The 24,999-nt window shown below is 46.3% G+C and overlaps 1 protein-coding gene across 1 annotated transcript in view; it reads right to left on the bottom strand.

Annotated features, from left to right (window-relative positions):
• The window catches only part of LOC126270168 (uncharacterized), a 342,447-nt gene extending 318,019 nt beyond the window's left edge, over positions 1–24,428 (bottom strand). The window contains exons 1-2 of the mRNA XM_049974090.1: positions 24,372–24,428; positions 16,066–16,324 (exon numbers count right to left, since the gene is read on the bottom strand). Of these exons, the coding sequence (XP_049830047.1) occupies positions 16,066–16,324; positions 24,372–24,428 (316 nt within the window). The remainder of the gene's footprint in view (positions 1–16,065; positions 16,325–24,371) is intronic.
• Between the last annotated feature and the right edge of the window lie 571 nt (positions 24,429–24,999).

Genomic DNA, 24,999 nt, shown 5'->3' with positions numbered 1-24,999 from the left:
ACTTTTATTGAAATGATCGTTTTAGTATATGAAGTTGCCACCCTTTCACCGTAAGACTTGTCTTAGAAGTTAAAATCAAGTTGCACCTTCGGTGGCAATGTTAAATTTTTATTGTTAGTGTTTTGTACCATTTACATCCCTCCTATGGGGTACTTTGTTTGTGACTGTGTAAATTATTAAAACTCTTAGTTTAAAGTTATCTGGTGTGTTGCAGATTTGCACCAGTGTAGTCTTTCAGAGGCTGTTGTGAGCGGCCGTAACTACGGCCGTGTCAGAAGGGAGCGGCAAGGTTCTCTGCCCGAAAGCTCATGCAGTCAAAGCTTGTTTCTTTCTGCCTCTGAATAAATTGTAACTTTGATATTTAGAGGATTTCTGATTATAATTTTAGATCTGTTTCTTTAAAAAACAATGCTTTTAGGCACTATTAAAGTGAATAAAATTACCATTTGTTAAAAGGAATTTGGATATGATTTGATCAGTTACTCCCTGGCAACTACTTCCATGCTTACATAGTGTGATTAAATGTGTTAATGTTCTTGATGAATCGTCAGTAAATAAAATAAATTCTTAAGAATATTCTTTGAAAATAAATCACGATTCACAGAATAATGGTGGCGACACTGTTGCAGTCACTGGGGGTAATACCTGGAACGCACAAATGAAGCTGACAAACTAGTAGCTGGCAGTTAAGTTCTGTCAAATTGTCGCCTGAACAATACTAGAAAGTCAAAATAGTGGAGCACACCAATCGGTCGTCCTTTACTATAAGGCTTTATAAAAGCAAATCTAGATTTCGTCTAGTGCCTAGCCATTATCGATGCACTATTTCATAATTTAAATATATGTTCTAGTACGTCAGTCACCTCTTAGGGCTTCTGTCACAGTTCATTTAAAACGACTAATTTCTGTGCTCCATCATTTTAAATGTCATATCAGTCGTTGAGGGCTTTCCACGTTCCTAATCGAAGGTAACTTGAATACTTGGAACAGTTGAGGAAGTTCAGGTAGAATTACCACCAGAAATACAGTTACTGGCAGAACTGAGCAGCTAGAAGTTGCCTTTCTGCTATCATGGACCAACTGTGGGCGTAAAAGAGATACTGCATGTCTGTACGTGTCAGTTAGGGTACTTATAAGGCAAGCATGCTTTCTTTATGTGTTATACAGTGCACACATATCCAGTGATGCTAGAGGCAGTTGAGAAGATTTTGCAGGTGAGAGAGCTGGGATGTTACAAGTGGCGGAGTATATGGATCAAATGGTTTCAATGGCTCTGAGCACTATGGGACGTAATTTTTGAGGTCATCAGTCCGCTATAACTTAGAACTACTTAAACCTAACTAACCTAAGGACATCACACACATCCATGCCCGAGGCAGGATTCGAACCTGCGACCGTAGCGGTTGCGAAGTTCCAGACTGAAGCGCCTAGAACCACACGGCTACACCGGCCGGCAGATATGGATCGACACATGGTAATGATCTAGGGTGAACCACTGCAATGAGAGAAAGAGGTGCCTTCCACACGCCCTACTCACGAGATTCAGGCAGCTTGAAGCAGATTTATCATGCAGACGTTCAGCGGCAAGGCAGGGTATTGTCCACATCAGAAAGAGGTGATGGAACCGAAGCCATGCTTCCAGAAAGCGTATTTGCATTGGGTGTACTCAGTATACGATGACATAGTAGTAGTTTCCGTTGACATGAGCAAGGAATACTCATGGAAGCGAGCAGCTTGGAGTTAAAAAGGAGTGGGTCGCTTGGACTCTGTGTGACATTTCAGGGCTGACGTTCCATTTGCCAGCTACAATGAGGGGAGTTACTCTGTTAAAAGTAACATAGCCACGGCTGTACTGCTCAGGCGGACTGTTAGAGGTATTGGCTACGGATGATAGCCATACGGGACGGGCAGATCACTGTAGAGCAGTGGTAGGCATCGGGCAACGGTGATCTCGAGTGTCACGATTGCTGGAGCCATGGTGACTGAGTTTACTCTTCACAACTTTTATTTACCTCAGACGATGAGGGATTCAGATAATTGACCTATGGGTAGTTCAAGTTCCTGTTGACTTGATTCCGCAAGCAGCAGAAGAGAAATAAATACATGGTGTTTTTGGAGATTAATGTAGTAATTGCATAGCATTTAGGAATAGTCAGTTTAATAGCATTTAGTTATTTCGAACTAAGTGTTAATAACACCTGAGGTGGAATGTCTTCCCTGTGGAGAGGGAGGGGCACTGTGTAGTACCACTAACGAGTTTTTAGCCATATTAATAATAAGTGGTAAGGAAGCCACCGTGGGGCCTGCAATAGCAACGTATCACTGTCATTACCTCCCTCTCCTGTTCCAGTCGCGTATGGTTCGCGGGAAGAACGACTGCCGGAAAGCCTCGGTGTGCGCTCGAATCTCTCTAATTTTACATTCGTGATCTCCTGGGGCTATCACGCTTACCAAATAACCCTGTGACGAAATGCGTCGCTCTTCTTTGGATCTTCTCTATCTGTAAACCCGACCTCGTACGGATCCCACACTGATGAGCAATACTCAAGTATAGGTCGAACGAGTGTTTTGTAAGGCAGCTCCTTTGTTGGTGGACTACATTTTCTAAGGACTCTCCCAATGAATCTCAACCTGGCACCCGCCTTACGAATAATTAATTTTATATGATGATTCCACTTCAAATCGTTCCGCGCGCATACTCCGAGATATTTTAGAGAAGTAACTGCTACCAGCTGTAGGCAGGGAGCCACAGTGGCAACTTGTGTTTCAGGACAGCATGCACACACAAGGATTGCGAGACTAGCTACCACGCTCAATGGGAAAGTGCACGATGCGGCAATAATGGCTGTAGTCGGTGGGCTGATCTCTCCACGGCAGAGTAAGACTCTTGTCTTGGGCTACGTGAGTGGCTGCTAGGTTGTGTGTAACATGTGCGCAGCAGAGGCGTGTGTATAGGTGTGAATCATGAGGCAGAGGCTCTTCAGTGAGTCAGTCCAGCTGCACCACCATGATGCCAGGGCAGCGTCAGACGGCGAGACAAATGGGCACGGCCGGCAGCAGACGCGAGTTCGGGTCCAGACTGGGCCAGCCGCCGCCAGCACTGTGTTCCTTGCGGGACCCGGCGCCTCAGTGCCGGCCCCCGCCCGCCTCCTGCCGGAGGGCGGCGGCTCGCATCCCACGCACAGTAGTCCCCACACGCCGTGGCATTAAGTGCTGCTGACGTCACGACCGTGGCCTGCCGAGGCTGCCAACCGTCCAGTGGCTTGTCGTCAGCATCGCGGGGCGCCTGGGGAGCCGGACACGAGAGTCAACGTGGTGAGGCATGTTTGCCCCGCTGAGCTAACCACGTAGTATGTAATTAACGCCTTTCTTTCTACATCTACATCCACGGCTACACAGATACTCCGCCAACCACGGCAGGGCGCGTGGTGGGGGGCACCCCGCACCACTACTGGTCATTTCGTTTCCTCTTCCACTCGCAAGGAGAGCGAGGGAAAAACGACTGTCTGTATCTCCCATATGAGCCCCGATTTTTAGATCTTATCTTCATGGTCCATAAGCCCAGTGTGTGCTGGTGTCAGTAGAATCGTTCGGCAATCAGTTTCAAATTCCGATTCTCTAAAGTTTCCCAATAGTGTTTCTCGAACACAACGTCGCCTTGCTTCCAGGATTCCCGTTTCAGATCCCGTAGCATGACCGTAACAGTTGCATGTTGTTCAAACCAATCGGTAGTAAATTTAGCAGCCCACCTCTGAATTGCTTCGACTTACTCGTTCAATCCGACCTTATACGGATCCCACACACTTGAACAGTACTCAAGAATAGGTCGCACCTGTGATGTCACCGCCAGACACCACACTTGCTAGGTGGTAGCCTTTAAATCCGCCGCGGTCCGGTAGTATACGTCGGACCCGCGTGTCGCCACTATCAGTGATTGCAGACGGAGCACCGCCACACGGCAATTCTAGAGAGACTTCCTAGCACTCGCCCAGTTGTACAGCCGACTTTGCTAGCAATGGTTCACTGACTTCTACGCAATATTGCCTTTGCGTCCAAATTTCTCTCTTCTGCTCAAAGAAATTATTCACAGATCGAAAAAGAAGCATTGGCTCTCGTATTTGGTGTTACAAAGTTTCCATGATTTCTTGTATGGTCGTCACTTTACCATAATCACAGACCACAAACCTTTCACATCGCTGTTTCATCCGACCAAGCCTGTACCTCCACGTACAGCGCAGAAATTCATTCGCTGGTCTATTTTCCTCTCGCACTACCGCTACGATATCTTCTATCGGTCCACTGCTAAGCACGGAAACGCCGATGCGTTGTCCCGCTTGCCTGTTGCTGAGGATAGGGCATTCGATTCAAACGAATTTGCTTGCATGTTCATTGATGCGGAAACCGATGACGTGGTCGAATCGTTTCCGATTGATTTTCGTCGTGTAGCTACAGCCACAGCTGCCGACCCTGTCCTTGCTATCGTTCTGCGTTTTGTTGCTACGCAATGGCCCTTGTCAAAGTCACGGATCGGGGACCCGTTGGTTCGCCGATTTTTTGCTCACAAGGAGAGACTTTTTGTACGACGTGGTGTTTTGCTGTTGCGTTCTGGTAATGATCTGTCCAGGGTCATGGTACCACGTTCGTTACAGTACTCTGTATTACAGCTTCTCCACCAAGGACATTGGGGTATAGTGAGAACGAAACAACTTGCTCGTCAGTACTGTACTTGGAATTGATGCCGCGATTACGAATATGTGCTGTTCTTGCATGGTGTGTGCCGAACAACAGTCAGCACCACCGCGGAAATTCTTTCCATGGCCAAAAGCCCCCTTAGCAACGCTTACACATCGATTTTGCTGGTCCATTCTGGAATGCTCAATGGTTGGTTGTGGTACATTCATTCAATAATTTTCCTTTTGTTGTCCGGATGTCTTCCACGACGTCATCTGCCACCATCCAAGCGTTATCCGCTATCTTTTGCATTGAAGGTCTTCCACAGACTATTGTTTCCGACAATGGCCCACAATTCACGTCCGCAGAATTTCAGTCATTCTGCAAGGCCAATGGTATTCAACATCTGACGTCCGTGCCGTTTTCGCCACAGTCAAACGGTGCCGCTGAACGATTGGTCAGGACTTTCAAGTCACAGATGCTGAAGTTGAAAGAGTCGCATTCTCGGGAGGACGCGTTATTGCTCTTTTTGTCCTCGTATCGCTCTCAGCCCAGAGATGGTCGCTCGCCGGCTGAGTTGCTCCAAGGTCGTCCTCATCGAACCTTGATGAGGTTCCTGTGCAGCGGCAGACACCTGCTTTTGCTCCAGGCGACGTTGTCTACTATCGCCACAATCGAGGTTCACGGCGTTGGCTAGAAGGGCGCATTCTTCGCTGCCTCGGACGCGCTATGTATCTGGTTTTGGGGGCCTCTGGTGAGGTACGCCGGCATCTCAATCAGCTGCGCCACTGTCATCGCACGGGATCTGTCGCTCGCCGTCTGCTTTCAGCGACGGTGCCGTCTGGTCAGCGCCCTGGGGACCCATCTACTGGCTCGCCTCAGCTCCAGGTGTTACCGACGCTGCCTTCCATTTTGCCAAATGGCGACGCGCCGCCGCCGCCGCCGCCGCCGCCGCCGCCGCCGCCGCTGCCACCGCCGCCGCCTGTCCTCCCGCCGGCGACGCCCGCAATGGACGCGTCGCTGCAACCGCCGGGCGCATCCCTGGGTCACGCGCCGCCGATCGCTTCCTGCGACCAGTTGTCCTCCGACATGGAACTCTTGCCCGCTCCGGACCATGTGTCTTCGTCCGACGGGTGCCCCGGTCCGATGGAGGTCGACCCTTCGGCCCCTCCTGTCTCGCTACGGGCGCATACACCACCTGTTGGCGTGCATCCTGGAGCAGGTTTTCAGGCGTTTCCTAGCTCCCAGCGGTCCGAATGGCAGGGTGCGGGTGGCACAGCCTCGCCTGTTGCTAGGCTCCCCACCTCGTCGCATACGTCAACATGGGGTCCTCCCCACGGTGGACGGAAGCGTTATGCTACAACCGTACGCCGATTTGCGGGGGAGGAATGTGGTGTCACCGCCAGACACCACACTTGCTAGGTGGTAGCCTTTAAATCGGCCGCGATCCGGTAGTATACGTCGGACCCGCGTGTCGCTACTATCAGTGATTGCAGACCGAGCGCCGCCACACGGCAGGTCTAGAGAGACTTCCTAGCACTGGCCCAGTTGTACAGCCGACTTTGCTAGCGATGGTTCACTGACTTCTACGCTCTCATTTGCCGAGACGATAGTTAGCACAGCCTTCAGCTACGTTATCTGCTACGACCTAGCAAGGCGCCAGTATCCGTACTATTGATATTGTGAATCATGTACCATAAAGGGCGACGTTCTCCATTAATAGATTAAAGTTCAAGTATTCCACCAGATACGTCCGTTTTTCTCACTTCTAATTCCCTTGTCATGTTCCAGACCTCACGCCAGCCTGTGTGAGCTAAAACCCGTGCATATCGGCCTCCTTTAACCATACGGTTGGCTCTCCTGCCAACCACAACAGCACCAGCGTCCTGTATGCGGTCTCCTTTACAGGTGAACCACTCTTTTCTAAAACTCTACTAACAAACCGAAGTCGGCCATTCGCCTTCTCCACAACACTTCTCTCATGTTCGTTCCATTTCTTTTCGCTTCGCAGCCCTACCCTCAGATATTTAAACAGCGTGACTGTGTTAAGCAGGACACTACTAATGCTGTATCCTAAAATTACAGGTTTGATCTTCCTTGTTGTGTTGGCAGAAGAGCCAACAGCGTGTTATTAGTGGGGGCCGAAATGCACGCGTTTTAGCTCACTCATGCTGGCGTGAGGAGGGAAGCACTATACTGACGTGACGTCTGGAGCATGACAAGGAATGAGAATTCAGAAAGCGGACGTAATTATTTTCATAATTAACTTTAATCCATTAATGACGGACGTCGCTGTTGACGGTACATGATTTACAATATCAATAGAAACTGACCATGGTGCCTTGATAGGCCGTAGCAAATAATGTAGCTGAAGGCTATGCTAACTATCGTCTCGGCAAATGAGAGCGTATTTTGTCAGTGAAACATCGCTAGCAAAGTCGGCTGTACAACTGGGCGAGTGCTAGGAAGTCTCTCTTGACCTGCCGTGTGGCGGCGCTCGGTCTGCAATCACTGATAGTGGAGACACGCGGGTCCGACGTATACTACCGGACCGCGGCCGACTTAAAGGGTACCACCTAGCAAGTGTGGTGTCTGGCGGTGACACCACATTCCTACTCATCCGCATTAACTTACATTTTTCCACATTTAGAACTAGCTGCCACTCATCACACCGACTACAAATTTTGTGAAAGCAGTCTTGCATCTTCCTAAGTCACTCATCTTCCACACCAGTCATCGTCAGCAAACAAGCGCAAACTGCTGCCCACCCTGTCCGCCAAATCAGTTATGTATACAGAGGACAACAGCGATCCTGTCACACTTCCCTGCGGCGCTCCTGACCATGCCCTTGATGATGAACACTCACCGTCGAGGACAGCGTACTGCGTTTTGTTACTTATGGAGTCAGCAGAGCTTCCACTGTAACCACCACTCACCCTACAGAGTCCTACGGTACCCGACAGAACAGACTATTTTCTACATTTCTGCAGCAGACCGTTGTTAAGAATCTTGTTCTGTAATTTTGCAGCTCACTTCCTTACCGCTTTTTATGTACAGTAGTCAGCTGCACTTTATTCCAGTCGCTTGGGACTCTGCGCTGGGCGAGAGATTCGCGATAGATGGTAAGTGAGCGTTAGTGCCGTACAGAGCTCTCTGGATAACAGAACTGGGATTCCATCCAGCCCTGGGGGCGTTCTGGTTTTCAACTCTTTCAGTTCCTTCTCTACGCCTATTACTACGTCCTCCGTATGAGAGTCTGTACGACGGTCAAACGACGGTGCGTATGTACGACCCTCCTGTGTGAATGAGTTCTTAATCGTGAGGTTCTAAACTTCGGCTTTCCTTTTGCTGTTCTCTATTGCCACACCGGACAGGTCAATGAGTGACTGGAGAAAAGATGTTGACCCGCTTACCGATTTGACACGGTACCAGAATTTTCGCGTGTTGTCGGTCACATCTTTTGCTGAGATATGACCATGCTACTTGTATGCTTCACGCATCGACCTTTTTACATATGCAAGAATTTTTACTAACTTACGTGCGTCGTCATTTGCGAGTTGTTTTCTACGCGTCCAAAGAACCCTGAAGTTTATCCAACAGTGTTAAGAAAAATAACTATTATTGCCGAAGATTCTCTCTAATAGCGACAGAAACGACGTGAACACGACGTGTCACGCGACACCATAAGACAAAATGGAGTGCGGCGAGACCAGGTGAACGGGGACTTCATCACAGTGGGACCACATACGTGGACGACAGTCCAGAACGATGCCTTGCAACAATGTGAAGAATATGTCTTTCAGAAACATGGAGTATACTGGTGTAGCTAACCGGGCAGGGGTATACTAATGCATCGCCCGCACGGTTGGTCGTGCGCTCTAACGCATGGCTTTCCGGGCTGGAAGGAGCGCCTGGTCCCCGGCACGTATCCACCCGGCAGATTTGTGTGGAGGTCAGTCTGTGGATGGTTTTTAGGCGGTTTTCCATCTGCCTCGGCGAATCCGGGCTGGTTCCCCTTATTCCGCCTCAGTTACACTGTGTCGGCGATTGCTACCAAACAAGTTCTCCACGTACGCGTACATCACCATTACTCTGCCACGCAAACATAAGGGTTACACTCGTCTGGTGTGAGACGTTCCCTGGGGGTCCACCGGGGTCCGAACCGCACAATAACCCTGGGTTCGGTGTGGGGCGGCGGAGGGGTGAAGTGGACGGCGGGAGTCGTCGTGGGGTTGCGAACCACTGCAGCTGCGGCGGGAACGGAGCCTCTGCGTCGTTTCTAGGCCCTGGTTAACATACAATACAATACAGTACTAATACATCACTGACTGTGGCCAAAATCAGAACCAGATTGTGATCTGTATTGTTGTGTATGAGATAAAGGATCTGCAATGGGAAGACCATTATGGAACACTTGCTTGCCACTAAATTCTTTGGCTCCAACTTTAAATATTTGGTATCTGAGGATTGTACTATGGCTAAAGTCATAGGAAACAAACTGAAGCTTTAAAACAGCAACAATATTTAAAAGGCTCAGACGCAATCTGGAAAGTCAGAGAAACACGGTGTTTGGAGGAAGAAGAGAAAAGGACCAAAGAAGAAACATAGACGGAGCAAAGACAATAAACTGTTTCGTTGCGCATGAAAGAACTCGGCGAAAGAAAGGACGACAAATGTTGATTTCACGTTGTCCGAACCGATCGATTCGCGAGGAAAAGAAGTAAAACGCTTTGAGATAGACGTAATCCTCCCGTTCCAGATGTGCTGTCTTCATTTTACTTTAATTAGAAGTTGAGGCAAAGGAATCACTGAGCGATGCACATACTTGCTCGCGTTTCACGATGGTTCTTAGAGACTTAATTTTACTTATTCAAAAAGGGGAAAGATTGGCCAGTTACGAAAAAGTACCATCTGTCCTGACTGGGCCTTTGCCGAGAATCTATGACAGGGGGCTAAACGGTAAATATAATGAGCGCAGCTTTGATTACGGGCAGCGTTTGTAGCTTTTTCACTCTCAGAAAGACTTCCAGAACCGCATCGCGTGTCCCATTATGACCCCCTCGGGCTGCACTGTCCGAGATTATTACCTTGAATTCAGCAGCAACTCTGCGGTCACGTCATGTTTCGTCAGCCACCCTGATAAGCCGTCTAATACTTTGATGCTGATAGGTGGGGACTGCTTGCAAAGCGCTGTTTTCTCACTGAAAACTGTTTCGTTACCTTTAACATTCGTGACACTATTAATCTTAAACTAATCCGAACACACTTCTGGCGATTCTAGGCGCTTCAGTTTCGAACGTCGCGACCGCTACGGTCGCAGGTTCGAATCCTGCCTCGGGCATGGATGTGTGTGATGACCTTAGGTTAGTTAGGTTTAAGTAGTGCTCAGAGCCATTTGAACTATTTGTACCATTTGAATTTGAACACATTTATGGTGAATAATTCGTCTAGCCGAAACGATTACATCCATTCCAGTATTCGTGAATTCGTTCGTTTTGTTTAGGGTAAGGTGGATGAACTCCTTTCTAGAACGTCACACTATTTGACCAAAATTATCCAGACACCTACTACTGGACATTAATATAGAGTGTGTCCACCCTTCATCTTTATGACTGATTGGGCTCTGACGGGTAAACTTTCAGTGACGTCTGGCTGTAAGTGGATGAACGGCAGCCCTGTCTTCCTGAAGTGCTGAAACCAGAGGAGGCAGCGATATCGGACGCTGGGGTCGGGAGCGAAGTCAGCGTTCCGATTCATCCCAAAGGGGTTCCGCTCGGTTCAGATCGGGATTACTGGCATTAAGTGCCCATTTCAGGGATGTTATTGTCCACAAAATATTGCCTCATAGATGCTGCTTTATGACAGGGTGTATTGTCATGATGATACAAACGAGCTTAGTCTCCGATCCGTCCCTCCACTGTACACGGTACATGGTGCTGTAAACTGTGGTCGTAACCCTCCGCTGTTAGGGTTTTCTTAAGCGCAATAAGGGGACCACAGGCTAACCAGAAATACCCACATAATGTAACACTGCCGCCTCCCACTTCACTGTCGGCACTACTCGAGATGGGAGGTAGCTTTCGCCAGGCACCTTCCAAACCCAAACCGTTCCATTGGATTGCTACACGGTACAGTCACCCACTGTCCACTGGTGTACACCACACAAGTGTCGTTTAACACTGACTAAAGAAATATGTGGCTCATGAGTAGCTGGTCGGTCACTGTACTCCGTTATTTTTAGCTCCTACCCACAGTCGTTCTCCTGGTTTGACTGCTGCCAGTGCTCTGAAACTCACGATTCCTTCCGCTTATTTCAGAACTCGAAAGCCCTCGTCTGTCAGTACAACAGATCTGCCTGCTTTTGGTTTGGCTCTGGTTGTTCCTTCACGTTTCCACTTCACAGTCACATCACCAGCAGTTTTAGAATGGTTGAGGTGTCTCTGATGGTTTTTCCATTCGGACGACGTACAATGTTCAGTCCACGTTCGAAGTCACTGAGCTCTCGTGACCAGTCTGTTCTGCTGTCACTGCTTCCCCACTGACAACACAACACTCTCGGCCTCCTTTTATAATGGGGGGTCCGCCTCTTAATACACCTAATGGTCAATTCCACTTTACGTAACGCTGCCTGTAACGGCACGTCCTCCTCCAGCATTACTTTTCCTCAACGATAGTTGTCGATACCAGTATTATTTTTCGAATTTTTGACACGTCAGTATTATCTCAGTTGCTTTTCTGAAAACTTTCATATAATTTTACACACAATGTGTTATATTTCAATCTAAAATTTATGAAGACGGACTTATTTATAAAATATTTTAGTTTCGATGTTATAATCGATAAGTACTAGTTCTGAATGTAGAGTTAATTTTTTTAGAAACGTTTGAAATTACGAGTTATTTGCAAACTTAAAATCTTCATTATTAATTACGCTATCTTATACTGTTTACTATGCTTATTTCTGGATTCATATATGAAATAATAATCGAAATTAATAACGTAACCAAAACTAGTAGGAATTCATTTGTTAAAAAAAATTGTGAAACCTTGGGGATATTGTTATTTCCGCAGAGCGTGAGGGTCGTAAACTTGCCCCTAATGTGATCGGACGTAGTTTTGTATAATAGGTACGAACAGTGTAATTTCGGCTTTGTTAATGTGAAAAATCAAAATGCTGTGTGATATACTAAAACGTGAAAAAATATATTTACGTAAAAATTTTGCAGCAGCAATCTTCCAATTTATTCAGTTCAAACCAACCATGAGGATCTGATGCTAAATTTTCAGCTTCCAGAATCAGACCCCTAGACAAGAAGAACTGGACCCATCTCAACATGACAAGCTAAGCAAACTTGAAAGTTTATTGTAATCTTCGCTCCTCTCAAGTCTTCATTAAAGACTTTGCTTATTTAGTACAAAAAAATTGGTTCAAATGGCTCTGAGCACTATGGGACTCAACTGCTGTGGTCATCAGTCCCCTAGAACTTAGAACTACTTAAACCTAACTAACCTAAGGACATCACACACATCCATGCCCGAGGCAGGATTCGAACCTGCGACCGTAGCAGTCACACGGTTCCGGACTGCGCGCCTAGTATTTAGGACACACTTTAATGTCGACAATAGATGGAGGACGGAAGGAGAGGGGAGATTAGATGCCGAATACTTTCGAAGCGTTTGTGGAGGCAAGGTAACCCCACTGTAAGTGGTGCCTTACAAGTAAGTTGGGTGCTGGTGTTGTTAAGGTGTAAATCGAGATCTAGCATACAAAATCTGGAACCTAGGAGGAAACTTGTTTGAGAGACAAAAGAACAAATCGTTTCTAGAGGATAATAGAATAAGTTTAGGGTTTAAGCCTTTCAGACCCATTGGCTACAACTCTGTACATCCTCTTTTAATGTGTCTTAGCTGCAACAGAAATATTTCTCCCCAGTGCAAGCCCTCATGTATACATTTGTGAATGTTCGATTTGTTCATCACACACAAGTGCTACCAGCTGTTGGGCCTCGCTATAAAGACATTAACAAGTCAACGTAGCAGTGCACGCAGCTCGTGACCCCGAGAATACACAGAAGTGGTTGGTGAGTTACAGTCCGTTGTATAACTGAATGTTATCGTTGTCATTCTGCATGATAGTCAATGATCAGTTTATTTATTACAATTTTGAATATTTAAAAAGTTAGTTATTTTGCTCCGTAAAAAGAAGCCAAGTGTAAAAAAGTATAAGTTTGAAAACGGGTACATATTTTTGTATAGATCTTGCGTCTAAAATAATTAAAAACTCACCTTAAGTGCATTACAACGTAAAGAAAACATTTTCTTCGTAGAGAAAAGATTCAGATCTGAAATGGTTAACACCCTGTCGACGGCGACATCTGAGGCAGTACAAGGATGTGGGAGGAAACTGGACATGTCTTTCTCAAAGGAGCCATCCCAGCATTTGCGTTAAGCGATTTACCGAAACGACTGAAAACCTGCATACGGATGGCCCGATAGGCATCTGATCTCGATCCTGTGGAACGTCTGAGAGAACAGCCATAATGTTCACTTGGCCATGCAGCACCGTACACCATGTCACGCACACTGAGCCTCGAAATCTCCTCGCTCCCGGCAAGACAAGTGCGAGGACGTCTGGTGTGTCACGGGCTGCGAGCATGGAGATCATTGCTGCGGCTTCCCCACACGCGGCAGCACAAAGAAGCTGCAACAATAGCTCTAGGGACAGGAGTGGCGTGAAGTCATCTTTTTAGACAAGACTGCGTGATTCCAGAACCGCTCGGCCACTGTGGCCGACGTGAGTTTGTACGCTGATGGTGTTCGACATATGTCGTCGCAGTCTGCTGCACCGAATGCTGACAAGCCCATTGCGAGGAGTTATACAGTGTACACACTCAGGTAAACTGCCAGAACTGTGGCCTAGCAGCACTTCTTGGCGCCCATATTTTGTATGCTTTTTAGCATCACTGAGTGACATTTCCTCGCGTGAGTTGCTAACATCAATTTCTTCCTCAGCATCGTATTGCAACGTCCATCTGCGTAGCGAGCGAGCATGACTGCCTTGTAAAGGATTCTAGTTGAATTTCCCGTATAGCGAGCGAGGATTCCTAGGTGAAAGGACTGGGAGTGGGTGCACTCGCCCTCGGGATGCCCACTGAGGTGCTACTTGAATGGTAAGCAGCGGCTCCAACGTCTGTAACGTCGACAACACGCAGTAGAGTACTGTGCAAACAGCGGGACTTCCTGTAAAGACTCCACTTGATTATACACGGCAGAGGGTGACTCGGCGGTCGGATGACATCATGTGGTCTTCAGGGCCTGATAGGAGACTTTAGATTTCTTTAATATGCGTTTCACGCTACTTTTTGTGAGCATTAAGTGTGCTATTATATTCCATTACTCACACCCAATGCTGGTTTAAGATCTGAAAATTCTTCTCCTTCAAGAATGACATGCTGTGTTATATTTTCAAGGAACTGTAGAATTTTTTAGATCGACGCCTTTGTGTGCATGGCTGCAGAGGTACTCAGCAGTACCACGGCAGGCTGTCGGCACAGTGGCGCCTTCTCGGTTCTGAGCAGCCGTCTCCAGATGCCGCTCGCTACTCGGGACTACACTCTGCTTCCAAGCGACGTCCATCAGCGTGTTGTATTCGTCCACCAACAGCGTTAGCGACCACCACAGACAGCGCTGTCTACAGCCGACTACAGCCTGGTACTGCCAGGGGTGGGGGTTACTCCGTCAACACCAACAAAAGGCGACGTGCTGGCGACCGTTACTCAGTTGAACCACCCCAGCCACTGCTACAGGGCCTGCATTGCCTGTACTTATGTTACGAAGTACAGTTCCATGAGTTATGTCCAGCTGACAACAATCTCAACTTAGTAGTCGCTATTTGGGAGTAACAATAGCACTGCATAGTATTTTCAGTCATACTGATGATATCGTAGACTGCGGACAGATACAAAAGATATTTAGATTTTATTTTATTTGGCGTAGGTCATCACAGGAGCAACATCAAACTGTTATTAAAATTAAATAGAATTTTGTACCATTGCCAGTAATGAATGCTATTGGTTATTTGTTACTGTGTTGCCACATTTCAGGTGTAATGTTGTCCTATCAAGAAAGTTTAGTTAGAAATAACGTATTGCCACCTGTTTAGTGAACTATAGGAGGAAGAGTTTTCTGGTCGTGTCGGTGTTGGGTTTGAACTAATAGTAACATCCCAGACACCAAAGAAGAAATCACTGCATTACGGACCGACAACAGTTCACACATTTTTAGTGAGAAATATGCTGGTAGCAGTTGGTAGCTGTACGACCGGTTTCGATACTGATGAGCCAAGTACCTTGTTAAGAAAGTCATTACGCCATGACTTTCTCAACAACGGACTAGTCCTGCTGGTGATTCATTACACCCACGCACATACTCCGCAAGCCAGTGTACGGTGCGTGGCGGACTCATCCCCCCTACTGTTCCACTCGCAAACAGACCGAGTGATCAACGGCTGCCTATACGCCCCCGTATCAGCCCTAATTTGTCGTGTCGCATCTTCGTGGTGCTTATGGCCAGTGTATGTTGGTGTCAGTAGCAATCAGTTTCAAATGCCGATTGTCTAAATATTTTTGAGCAGTGTTTCTCGAAAAGAACATCGCTCTCCCTCCAGAGATTCCCATTTGAGTTCCTGTGGCATCTCCGCAACAGTTACATGTTGTTCAGACCGATCGGTAATAAATCTAGCAGCCCACTTCTGAATTGCTTCGCTATCTTCCATGAAGCTGACTTGGTACGGATCCAAGACACTGGAGCTCAAGAATAGGTCACACCAGCGTCCCATATGCGGTGTCCTTTACAGATGAATCAGCCTCTCCTAAAATTCACCCAATAAACCAAAGTCAGCCATTGGCCTTCCCGACCACAGTTCTGAAATGATCGTTCCACCTCTCATCGCTTTGCAACCTTACGCTCAGATATTTAAACAGCTTCACTGTGTCAAGCAGAACACTACTAATACTGTACCCAAACATTACAGATTTGTTTTTCCTACCCATCCGCATTAACTTATATTTTTCCACATTTAGAGCTATCGGCCATTCGTCACACCATCTAGAAACTCTGTCCAAGTCGTGTTGTATCCTCCTACAGTCACTCAACCTGGACATGTCACTGTACACTACACTATCGTCAGCGAACAACCGAAGATTGCTGGCTAGCCTGTTCACCAAATCATTTATGTATGTAGATAGCAACAGCCATACTATTACAGTTCTCTAGGGCACTCCCGTCGATGTCCTTACAATCGAAACAGGTCGAGTGACACAAATGCGAGCAAGGCTTCTTGATAGCAGATCGCGCGTTCAGATGTGATAGGACAGTGGGAGGCAGCCGGCTCACCTGTGGCCCAGTGCACGACCGAGTGCTGCTCGAGGTCGCGGCAGTCGACGTCGGCGCCGGCGGCCAGCAGGTGCCGCACGAGCGCCGCGTTGCCCGCGATGACGGCCAGGTGCAGCGGCGTGTAGCCGTCCTCGTCGGCAGAGTGCAGCAGCTGCGGCGCCGCCCGCAGCACGGCGTCCGCGCACGCCGCCGTCGCGTTCTCGGCGCAGTAGTGCAGCGCAGACTTGCGCGTCCGGTCGCGCTCCAGCGCCGCCTCCGGCTGCCGGCAACCACAACAACAACACGCGTGACACGGCTGCCCTCCGTACCTTGTACCTACCGTGTACCGTCTGATGTAATGGAACAGTAGCCTTACAATAAAAAATAAATAAAAAAACACTCAGTCTACAGGCCACAAGTGGCCCACCGGGACCTCTGACCGCCGTGTCATCCTGAGTGGGGGATGCGGATGGGAGGGGTGTGGGGTCAGCACACCGCACTCCCAGACGTTATGATGGTATTCTTTGGCCGGAGCCGCTACTATTCGGTCGAGTAGCTCCTCAATTGCCATCACGAGGCTCAGTGCACCCCGAAAAATGGCGACAGCGCATGGCGGCCTGGATGGTCACCCATCCAAGTGCCGACCACGCCGGACAATGAATTTATAAAATAATTTTTCCGCTTTCGTCCCTTTCTGAGAATACGTATTAGCACATGTTTCGGCGACGTGCTGCCATCATCAGGCGCTATGCAGTTACAAGTACGAGAACAGTAAGTTTTGATCATACAATGAAGCGCCAAAGAAACTGGTATAGACAAGCGTATTCAAATACAGAGACATGTAAATACACAGAGGACGGCGCTGCGGCCAGCAACGTCTACATAAGACAACAAGTGTCCAGCGTAGTTATTACATCGGTCACTGGTATTACAATGGATTTAAGTGAGTGTGAACGTGGTGTTATAGTCGCCGTAGGAGCAATAGCGATGACGTGGGTATTTCCCTGTGGGCCATTTCACGAATGTACCGTGAATATCAGGAGTCAAGTAAAGTATTAAATCTCCGACAACGCTGCGACCGGAAAAAGATCCCGCAAGAACAGGACTGAAGAGAATCGTTCAACGTGACAGAAGTGCAACCCTTCCGCACATTGTCACATATTTCAATGCTGGGCCATCAACAAATGTCCGCGTGCGAACCATTCAACTAAATATCATCGATGTGGGCTTTCGGAGCTGAAGACCCACTCGTGTACCTTTGATGACTGCACGATACTAAACTTGACGCCTCGCCTGGTTCCGTCAACACCGACAGTGGACTGTTGATGGCTGGAACCATGTTGCATGGTCGGACGAGTCTCGGTTCTAACTGTATCGAGCGGATGGATGTGTTCGGGTATGGAGACAACCTCATGAATTCATGGCCCTGCATATCAGCAGGGGACTGTTCAAGCTGGTGGAGGCTCTGTAATGGTGTGGGGCGCGTGCAGTGGGAGTTATATGAAACCCATGATACGTAGAGACACGACTCTGCATCCTGTCTGACCACCTGCAGCCATTCACGTCCATTATGCATTCCGAAGGACTTGGACAATTCCAGGAGGACAATGCGATACCCCACATGTCCACAATTACTTCAGAGTGGCTCCACGAACACTCTTCTGAGTTTAAACTCTTCCGCTGGCCACCAAACTCCCCAGACATGAACATTATTGAGCATATGCCTTGCAACGTGCTGTTAAGAAAAGACCTCCACTCCCTCGTACTCTTACCGATTTATGGACAGCCCTGCAGGATTCATGGTGTCAGTTCCCTCGAGCACTACTTCACACTTTAGTCGAGTGCTTGACAAGTCGTTTTGCGGCACTTCTGCGTGCCGCGAGAGCCCTACACGATATTGGATGGGTGTACCACTTTATTTGTTTCTTCAGTATAGATTCTGTCGGAGTGTGCTGACAATGGAAACTCCCCATTGCACCCCCCTCACTTTTAGTGGTAAATTGACCCGCTGGATACACAGTAAAAACGGAACACAGTTCAAGCACAAAAACAGGAAGAAGTTCTATTAAACTGTAAAAAAAAGCAAAACAAAAACTCTGAACGGTCCATGTTTAGGATCTGCAACATCGAGAGAGTTTCAAGAACCGTGGCATCGTCGTTGTGTGGTCATAGTGAACGACTGCAAAGATGAAGATGTAGGTTCAAGTCTCCCTCATCCCCCTTCTTTTTTCACAAAATTATGAACTGTCCGTCAGGTCGCTGACGTGTCTGTCCTCCTTCTGTAGTCTTGGCAACTGTCAACCTATATGTTGGTCTTAGAATGTGGGTCATGTTGTAAGAATATATTACAGTCGCCAGTAAATGTGATGAATAGAGAGAGCAGGCGAGATTCCGCGTAGATCTGAGATGAAAACAACAGAACTGAAAACAACAAATAAACGGGTGTGAACTATGTTACGACAAACGAATTTAGGAGTCAAAAATCCCAAAACGAAACGCAAGAGTCGTAACACGTGATACTTGCGTGGAACAAAGAGGAGGTACGTATGTCTGAGCGTCCCTTCGTTACACCTCGCTGTTGCAAACAGATGTTACACCACTACCCAGACACAAATGTGAATTCAGGGAACAGACGGACGGTTCATAATCCTGTGAAAAAAAGGAGGCACGAGAGAGACTTGAACAAGGATCTCCCCCCCTCGCAGTCCAACGCCGATCACGTCGCCAGAACACCGTTCGTAGGCAAATTCGCTTGATGTTGCACTTCTTCAGCTTGGAACGTTCGCTGTTTCTACTTTGCTTCTTTCTTCTTTCAGTAACCTTCTTCCAGTTTTCCTGCTTGATCTGTTTTCAGTTTCTGACGGGTAGTCCACTGGACGATGTTAACACTAAACCTGAGGGTGGTGCGATGGCGAGCTTCCCTTGTGAGGTCTGTTAGCTGCTTATGGCAGTGAGCTTCTTCCACCGAACTTTATTTCTGCTTAGAAAGATTAATTTATTTCACTGAATACCATAAATCATTTGTATGTTTAAAAGATCTCATTGGTGCTGTTACGTTTTTTCTGAATATCTATTTCTCTGTGTAAACAGAGCACAAGAATAAACACACCACTATCGCTTAACACTTTCACACGAGGTTCTTTACATTCCAAAGATTGTACGTAGATGGTAACAGCTTCTTAAATGATAAGCCAGAACATTATGATGTAAATTTCTTCAACATTTCAACAACTACCTTAGCAACTTATGTAAGTTTTACCTTAGCATCTAAGAATATTCGGAATATAAACAACTGAACGTTAAACTGCTATGTCTGCCAGACAAATACACGTTCAACCAAATCGAGAGAAAAGGCATCACTAAGATTATCGAAACATACAACTCACTTAAGGTACACACTGAAATCCAATAACCTTTCCATACAGGAGTAAATTTCTGTACTTAACATCGCACGCGCAGTAAACAGATTCATCACAGAATGAGATTTTCACTCTGCAGCAGAGTATGCATTGATATGAAACTTCCGGACAGATAAAAACTATGTGCCGGACCGATACTCAAACTCGGGACCTTTGCCTTTCGCGCCTTGCCGATGACGATCCACGAACAGGTACACAAGTATATACATATCTTAGGGAGACAATGTAGAGGGATTACAAACAAACAAAAAAAAAAAAAAAACGTACTAGTCAGTTTGCGCGAGAGGAGGTCGCGCTAGCTTGAAACAGAAGAAAGCACGAGGACGAGACCGTATCCAGTCGGAAACATTGCGCCAGGTCTACCGCAGATAATCCCATACTTAACACATCTAATAAACGATGCCTTGAAGATGGGACAGGTGCTTCTAACCACCATCATAACTCAAATCTACCCACAAATTTGCTTGTTAAATACATTGGCTAAGATCCATGAGAGGCTTAAGACCAAGAAAATCTACTGATGACTCATTTAATCGTGCTTTTCAAATTGTTCAAATGGTTCAAATGGCTCTGAGCACTATGGGACTTAACATCTATGGTCATCAGTCCCCTAGAACTTAGAACTACTTAAACCTAACTAACCTAAGGACATCACACAACACCCAACCATCACTAGGCAGAGAAAATCCCTGACCCTGCCGGGAATCGAACCTGGGAACCCGGGCGTGGGAAGCGAGAACGCTACCGCACGACCACGAGATGCGGGCTTTCAAATTGTAGAACAGATATTACAGAAGTACTCAGTTACGACTCTTATTGACATTTCTGGCGGCTTTGATAATCTTTGGAGACCAGCAATGTTTGCACGATTTCGAGAACTACAGGTACCCGGAACCTTGTACAGCGGTCTTCGAGACTATTGTAGGAACAGAGTGGCTGAGTGACAAGAGGCCAACCGCAAGGTTGAAACTAGGATTACCAAAGGATGACCATGAGACTCTATCAGCGGACTCGGCTTCTGGTACATCACAACACAACTGCTCTTGAATTTAATTAAAACAGATGAACGTTCAGACGGGATTGCGTGTGCTGACGATCTGTTAGTTGTGATATCAGTCAGCACAAGAGCAATGTTGGAAAACAAGGCCGTGGTATGGTACACAGAATAAAACAGTAGTGTAACCATCCATAGCAGCACAAAACGCAGCGTACATAAAGTCTAGAGGATCACTACGAAGACATACAACAATAAAAATAAACAACGCAGACATAAAACACAAAGTAGTAAGTAGATGTGTTGGGTTACACACAAACGAAAGAGGAAGCTTCAACGAACACGTATGTTTAATCACAAAGCCGTAAGTGTGCTTCACAAACTAGCGGTATTAAATTCGACACGACAGAGACTACCACTCACACGCACAAGAAAGTACCACAGTGCACTTTTCGAGTCCTTATCGAGTTTTGCAGATAGTACATATACGTTATCATCATGAAAAGGATCACTGTTAGGCGGGGTCAGAGGAGACTATCTGGGGCGTTCGGCACATCACTCGATACGCTGTATGTGGTGCTTCGAATATACACACTTGATATAACCACCAGATATCAGGCTGCAAAGTACTGGCTGAAGATTCGTAGACCTGAGAGAGTGTTGCAAATCTCTGGGCACCGCATTGGCATATGGACGCTTGGCAAAAAGAATAGGACGAGAATGATAAGAAATGGCTATGAGCACTATGGGACTTAACATCTGAGGCCATCAGTCCCCTAGAACTTAGAACTACTTAAACCTAACTAGCCTAAGGACATAACATACATCCATGCCCGACGCAGGATTCGAACCTGCGACTGTAGCGGTCGCGCGGTTCCAGACTGTAGCGACTAGAACCGCTCGGCCACTCCGGCCGGCAGAGTGATAAAAGCCAATGAGTCTATCCATTTTTCCCCCATATTAGGGAGTTGTTACGGTTGCGCTATGTCAACCCTGGCCAACGCATGGTTCATTGTGTGACTATACATCGCCCTTATCCCACGCACTTGCAGTGAGTACCTTGTAGAAAGAAATCATTTCACGTGCTTGGAAATTGATTCCCCAGAGCACTTCCTTTTGAAATAGATTACGGAATAACATAGAACACATAACGGAAACAGCATTATACGATCCACTCAGGAACCCAGATATAGCGGAGAGCAATAGTCAACAACATCTCAAAAGCAGAATATGGCATGCACAAACAGGCCCATCAACATAGAAGGCGCAGAAGACGAAGACAGGCCGACACAGAGAGTTCGAGCAGCTACAGTACTGACGATGAACAGAGTAACAGCGACAACACTGACATGACACAGACACACAAAATATACATAATTCAAAACATGAAAAACATCCCCAGCCAATCACGTAAGCATTAATCAAAGATTGAAATTTATATCTTACTATACATGAATCTAATTAATAGTAGAAGTAATCAGAATAGACTGTGGATAGATATTGTTCTAAAATCCATCTTAAACCTATACTCAACATTGTTAAGCAGTTGCATAAATAAACACATCGTTGTAAATATAATAGTATGAATGTTATATAAATTAAATGTAAAGTAAAAATGTGGTGTCACCGCCAGACACGACAGATGTGAAAATTACCGAACTATCAGTTTAATAAGTCACACCTGAAAATACTAACGCGAATTCTTTACAGACGAATGGAAAAACTAGTAGAAGTCGACCTCGGGGAAGATCAGTTTGGATTCTGTAGAAACGTTGGAACACGTGAGACAATACTGACCCTACGACTTATCTTAGAAGCTAGATTAAGGAACGACAAACCTACGTTTCTAGCATTTGTAGACTTAGAGAAAGCTTTTGACAATGTTCACTGGAATACTCTCTTTCAAATTCTTAAGGTGGCAGGGGTAAAATACAGGAAGCAAAAGGCTATTTACAATTTCTACAGAAACCAGATGGCAATTATAAGAGTCGAGGGACATGAAAGGGAAGCAGTGGTTGGGAAGGGAGTGAGAGAGGGTTGTAGTCTCTCCCCGATGTTATTCAATCGGTATATTGAGCAAGCAGTGAAGGAAACAAAAGAAAAATTCAGAGTAGGTATTAAAATCCATGGAGAAGAAATAAAAACTTTGAGGTTCGCCGATGACATTGTAATTCTGTCAGAGACAGCAAAGGACTTGAAAGAGCAGTTGAACGGAATGGATAATGTCTTGAAAGGAGGATATAAGATGAACATCAACAAAAGCAAAACGAGGATAATGGAATGTATTCGAATTAAGCCGAGTGGTGCTGAGGAATTAGATTAGGAAATGAGACACTTAAAGTAGTAAAGGAGTTTTGCTATTTGGGGAGAAAAATAACTGATGATGGTCGAAGTAGAGAGGATATAAAATGTAGACTGGCAATGGCAAGGAAAGCGTTTCTGAAGAAGAGAAAGAGAAGTGTCAGGAAGTCGTTCATCAAAGTTTTTGTATGGAGTGTAGCCATGTATGGAAGTGAAACATGTACGATAAATAATTTGGACAAGAAGAGAATAGAAGCTTCCGAAATGTTGTGCTACAGAGGTATGCTGAAGATTAGATGGGTAGATCACGCAACTAATGAGGAAGTATTGAATAGGATTGGGGAGAAGAGAAGTTTGTGGCACAACTTGACCAGAAGAAGGGATCGGTTGGTAGGACATGTTCTGAGGCATCAAGGGGTCACCAATTTAGTATTGGAGGGCAGCGTGGACAGTAAAAATCTTAGAGGGAGACCAAGAGATGAATGCACTAAGCAGATTCAGAAGGATGTAGATTGCAGTAGGTACTGTGAGACGAAGAAGCTTGCACAGGATAGAGTAGCATGGAGAGCTGCATCAAACCAGTATGTGGACTGAAGACCCCAACAACAATGCTGGTTTACGTTACCGCTGTTGGGTGAATGACGCTTCGTCGCTAAATAGAACGTGCGCAGAAAATCTGTCATCGTCCCGTAATTTCTCTTGTGCCCAGTTTCAGAACTGTACACGACATTCAATGTCTTCGCCATGTAATTCCTGGTGCATAGAAATATGGTACGGGAGCAATCGATATTGATGTAGCATATTCAACACCGTCGTTTTTGAGATTCCCGATTCTCGCACAATTTGTCTGCTACTGAAGTGCGGATTAGCCGCGACAGCAGCTAAAACACCTACTTGGGCGTCATCATTTGTTGCAGGTCGTGGCTGACATGTCATATGTGGCTGAACACTCCCTGGTTCCTTAAATAACGTAACTATCTAGCGAACCGTCCGGACACTTGGATGATGTCGTCCAGGATACCGAGCAGCGTACATAGCACACGGCCGTTGGGCATTTTGATCACAATAGCCATACATCAACACGATATCGACCTTTTCCGCAATTGGTGAACGGGCCATGTTAACGCGGATAATGCATCACAAAGCAACTACCGTCCGCAATGGCGGGATGTTACGTAATACCACGTACTTATATGTTTGTGACTATTACAGCGCCATCTATCACAAAGCGAAAAAAGTGGTCCAACTAAAGCATTCATATTTCTTTACGTACTACACAAATATGCAATAAAAATTGGGGTTCCTATTTAAAAAACGCAGTTGATATCCGTTTGACCTATAGCAGCGCCATCTAGTGAGCCAACCATAACGCCATCTGGTTTCCCCCTTCGAGGTAGAGGAGTTTCGTTCTTTGTAGTTTTTTCGTTTGATGCTTATTTCGTGAGATATTTGGCCCGGTCACGATCAATGGACCACGCTGTATACTCTGTCTTATGTTGTTTTATTCTCTTCTTAAGTTGCAGCATAAATTTATAATATCCTACTTTCAATTTCCTGTTGTTTTTTTTTAAAGTGAAATTGCTGTAAGTAAATGAGAGATAACATCAACAGACGAAAGAACTCCACACGGCCCCACTTCCACGTGCTGCTGCAACAGCAACAATGTCCATGGCCTCAGCTACGTAGTACAATTTTGCTGGACAGTGTTGGCCATCGGTACTGGCTAAGGGGTCTATGATATACTCCTGTGGGTGCACTTAGCGACGTATGTGTCTACAGCGTACATAGATAATTGCGAATACCGGTAGTAGCACAGAAGTGATATGTTTAAACATCATGCACGATGCAGCAGTTTTTCACACATCTCATTGTTTATGTGATACCTGCTGACCTATGATAGTTCTAAACCCCATAGAGGCTGATGCCTGGCAGTAAGGGATATAAGTTTGGTTGAAATCGATCTTGTGATTCAGGAGGGCATGTGGGACACAAATACACACACACACACATTTTCATAATATGTATGGATTTTCGTGATTTTGTGGTTGTGATTTCAGATTTTAGTCTGCCCATGTCTGAAACCTGCAATTTTCTGCAGTTGTTCCGTTAGCTTCAGTGTTTGCTATTAAGAATTCGTAATGGATGTTTATATTTTTATGCAATGGAAACAAGTTGTATCGAAGGCTCAGGTTGACCCATCACTGCTAGTTGTGCGTTTTGCTCCACAAGCCTCTATGGGAC

The sequence above is a fragment of the Schistocerca gregaria genome, chromosome 1 (assembly GCF_023897955.1).
Source record: "Schistocerca gregaria isolate iqSchGreg1 chromosome 1, iqSchGreg1.2, whole genome shotgun sequence".
NCBI classification, from domain to species: domain Eukaryota; kingdom Metazoa; phylum Arthropoda; class Insecta; order Orthoptera; family Acrididae; genus Schistocerca; species Schistocerca gregaria.
The sequence above is the reverse complement of the archived record's forward strand: the minus strand, read 5'-3'. Positions and strand labels throughout refer to the sequence as shown.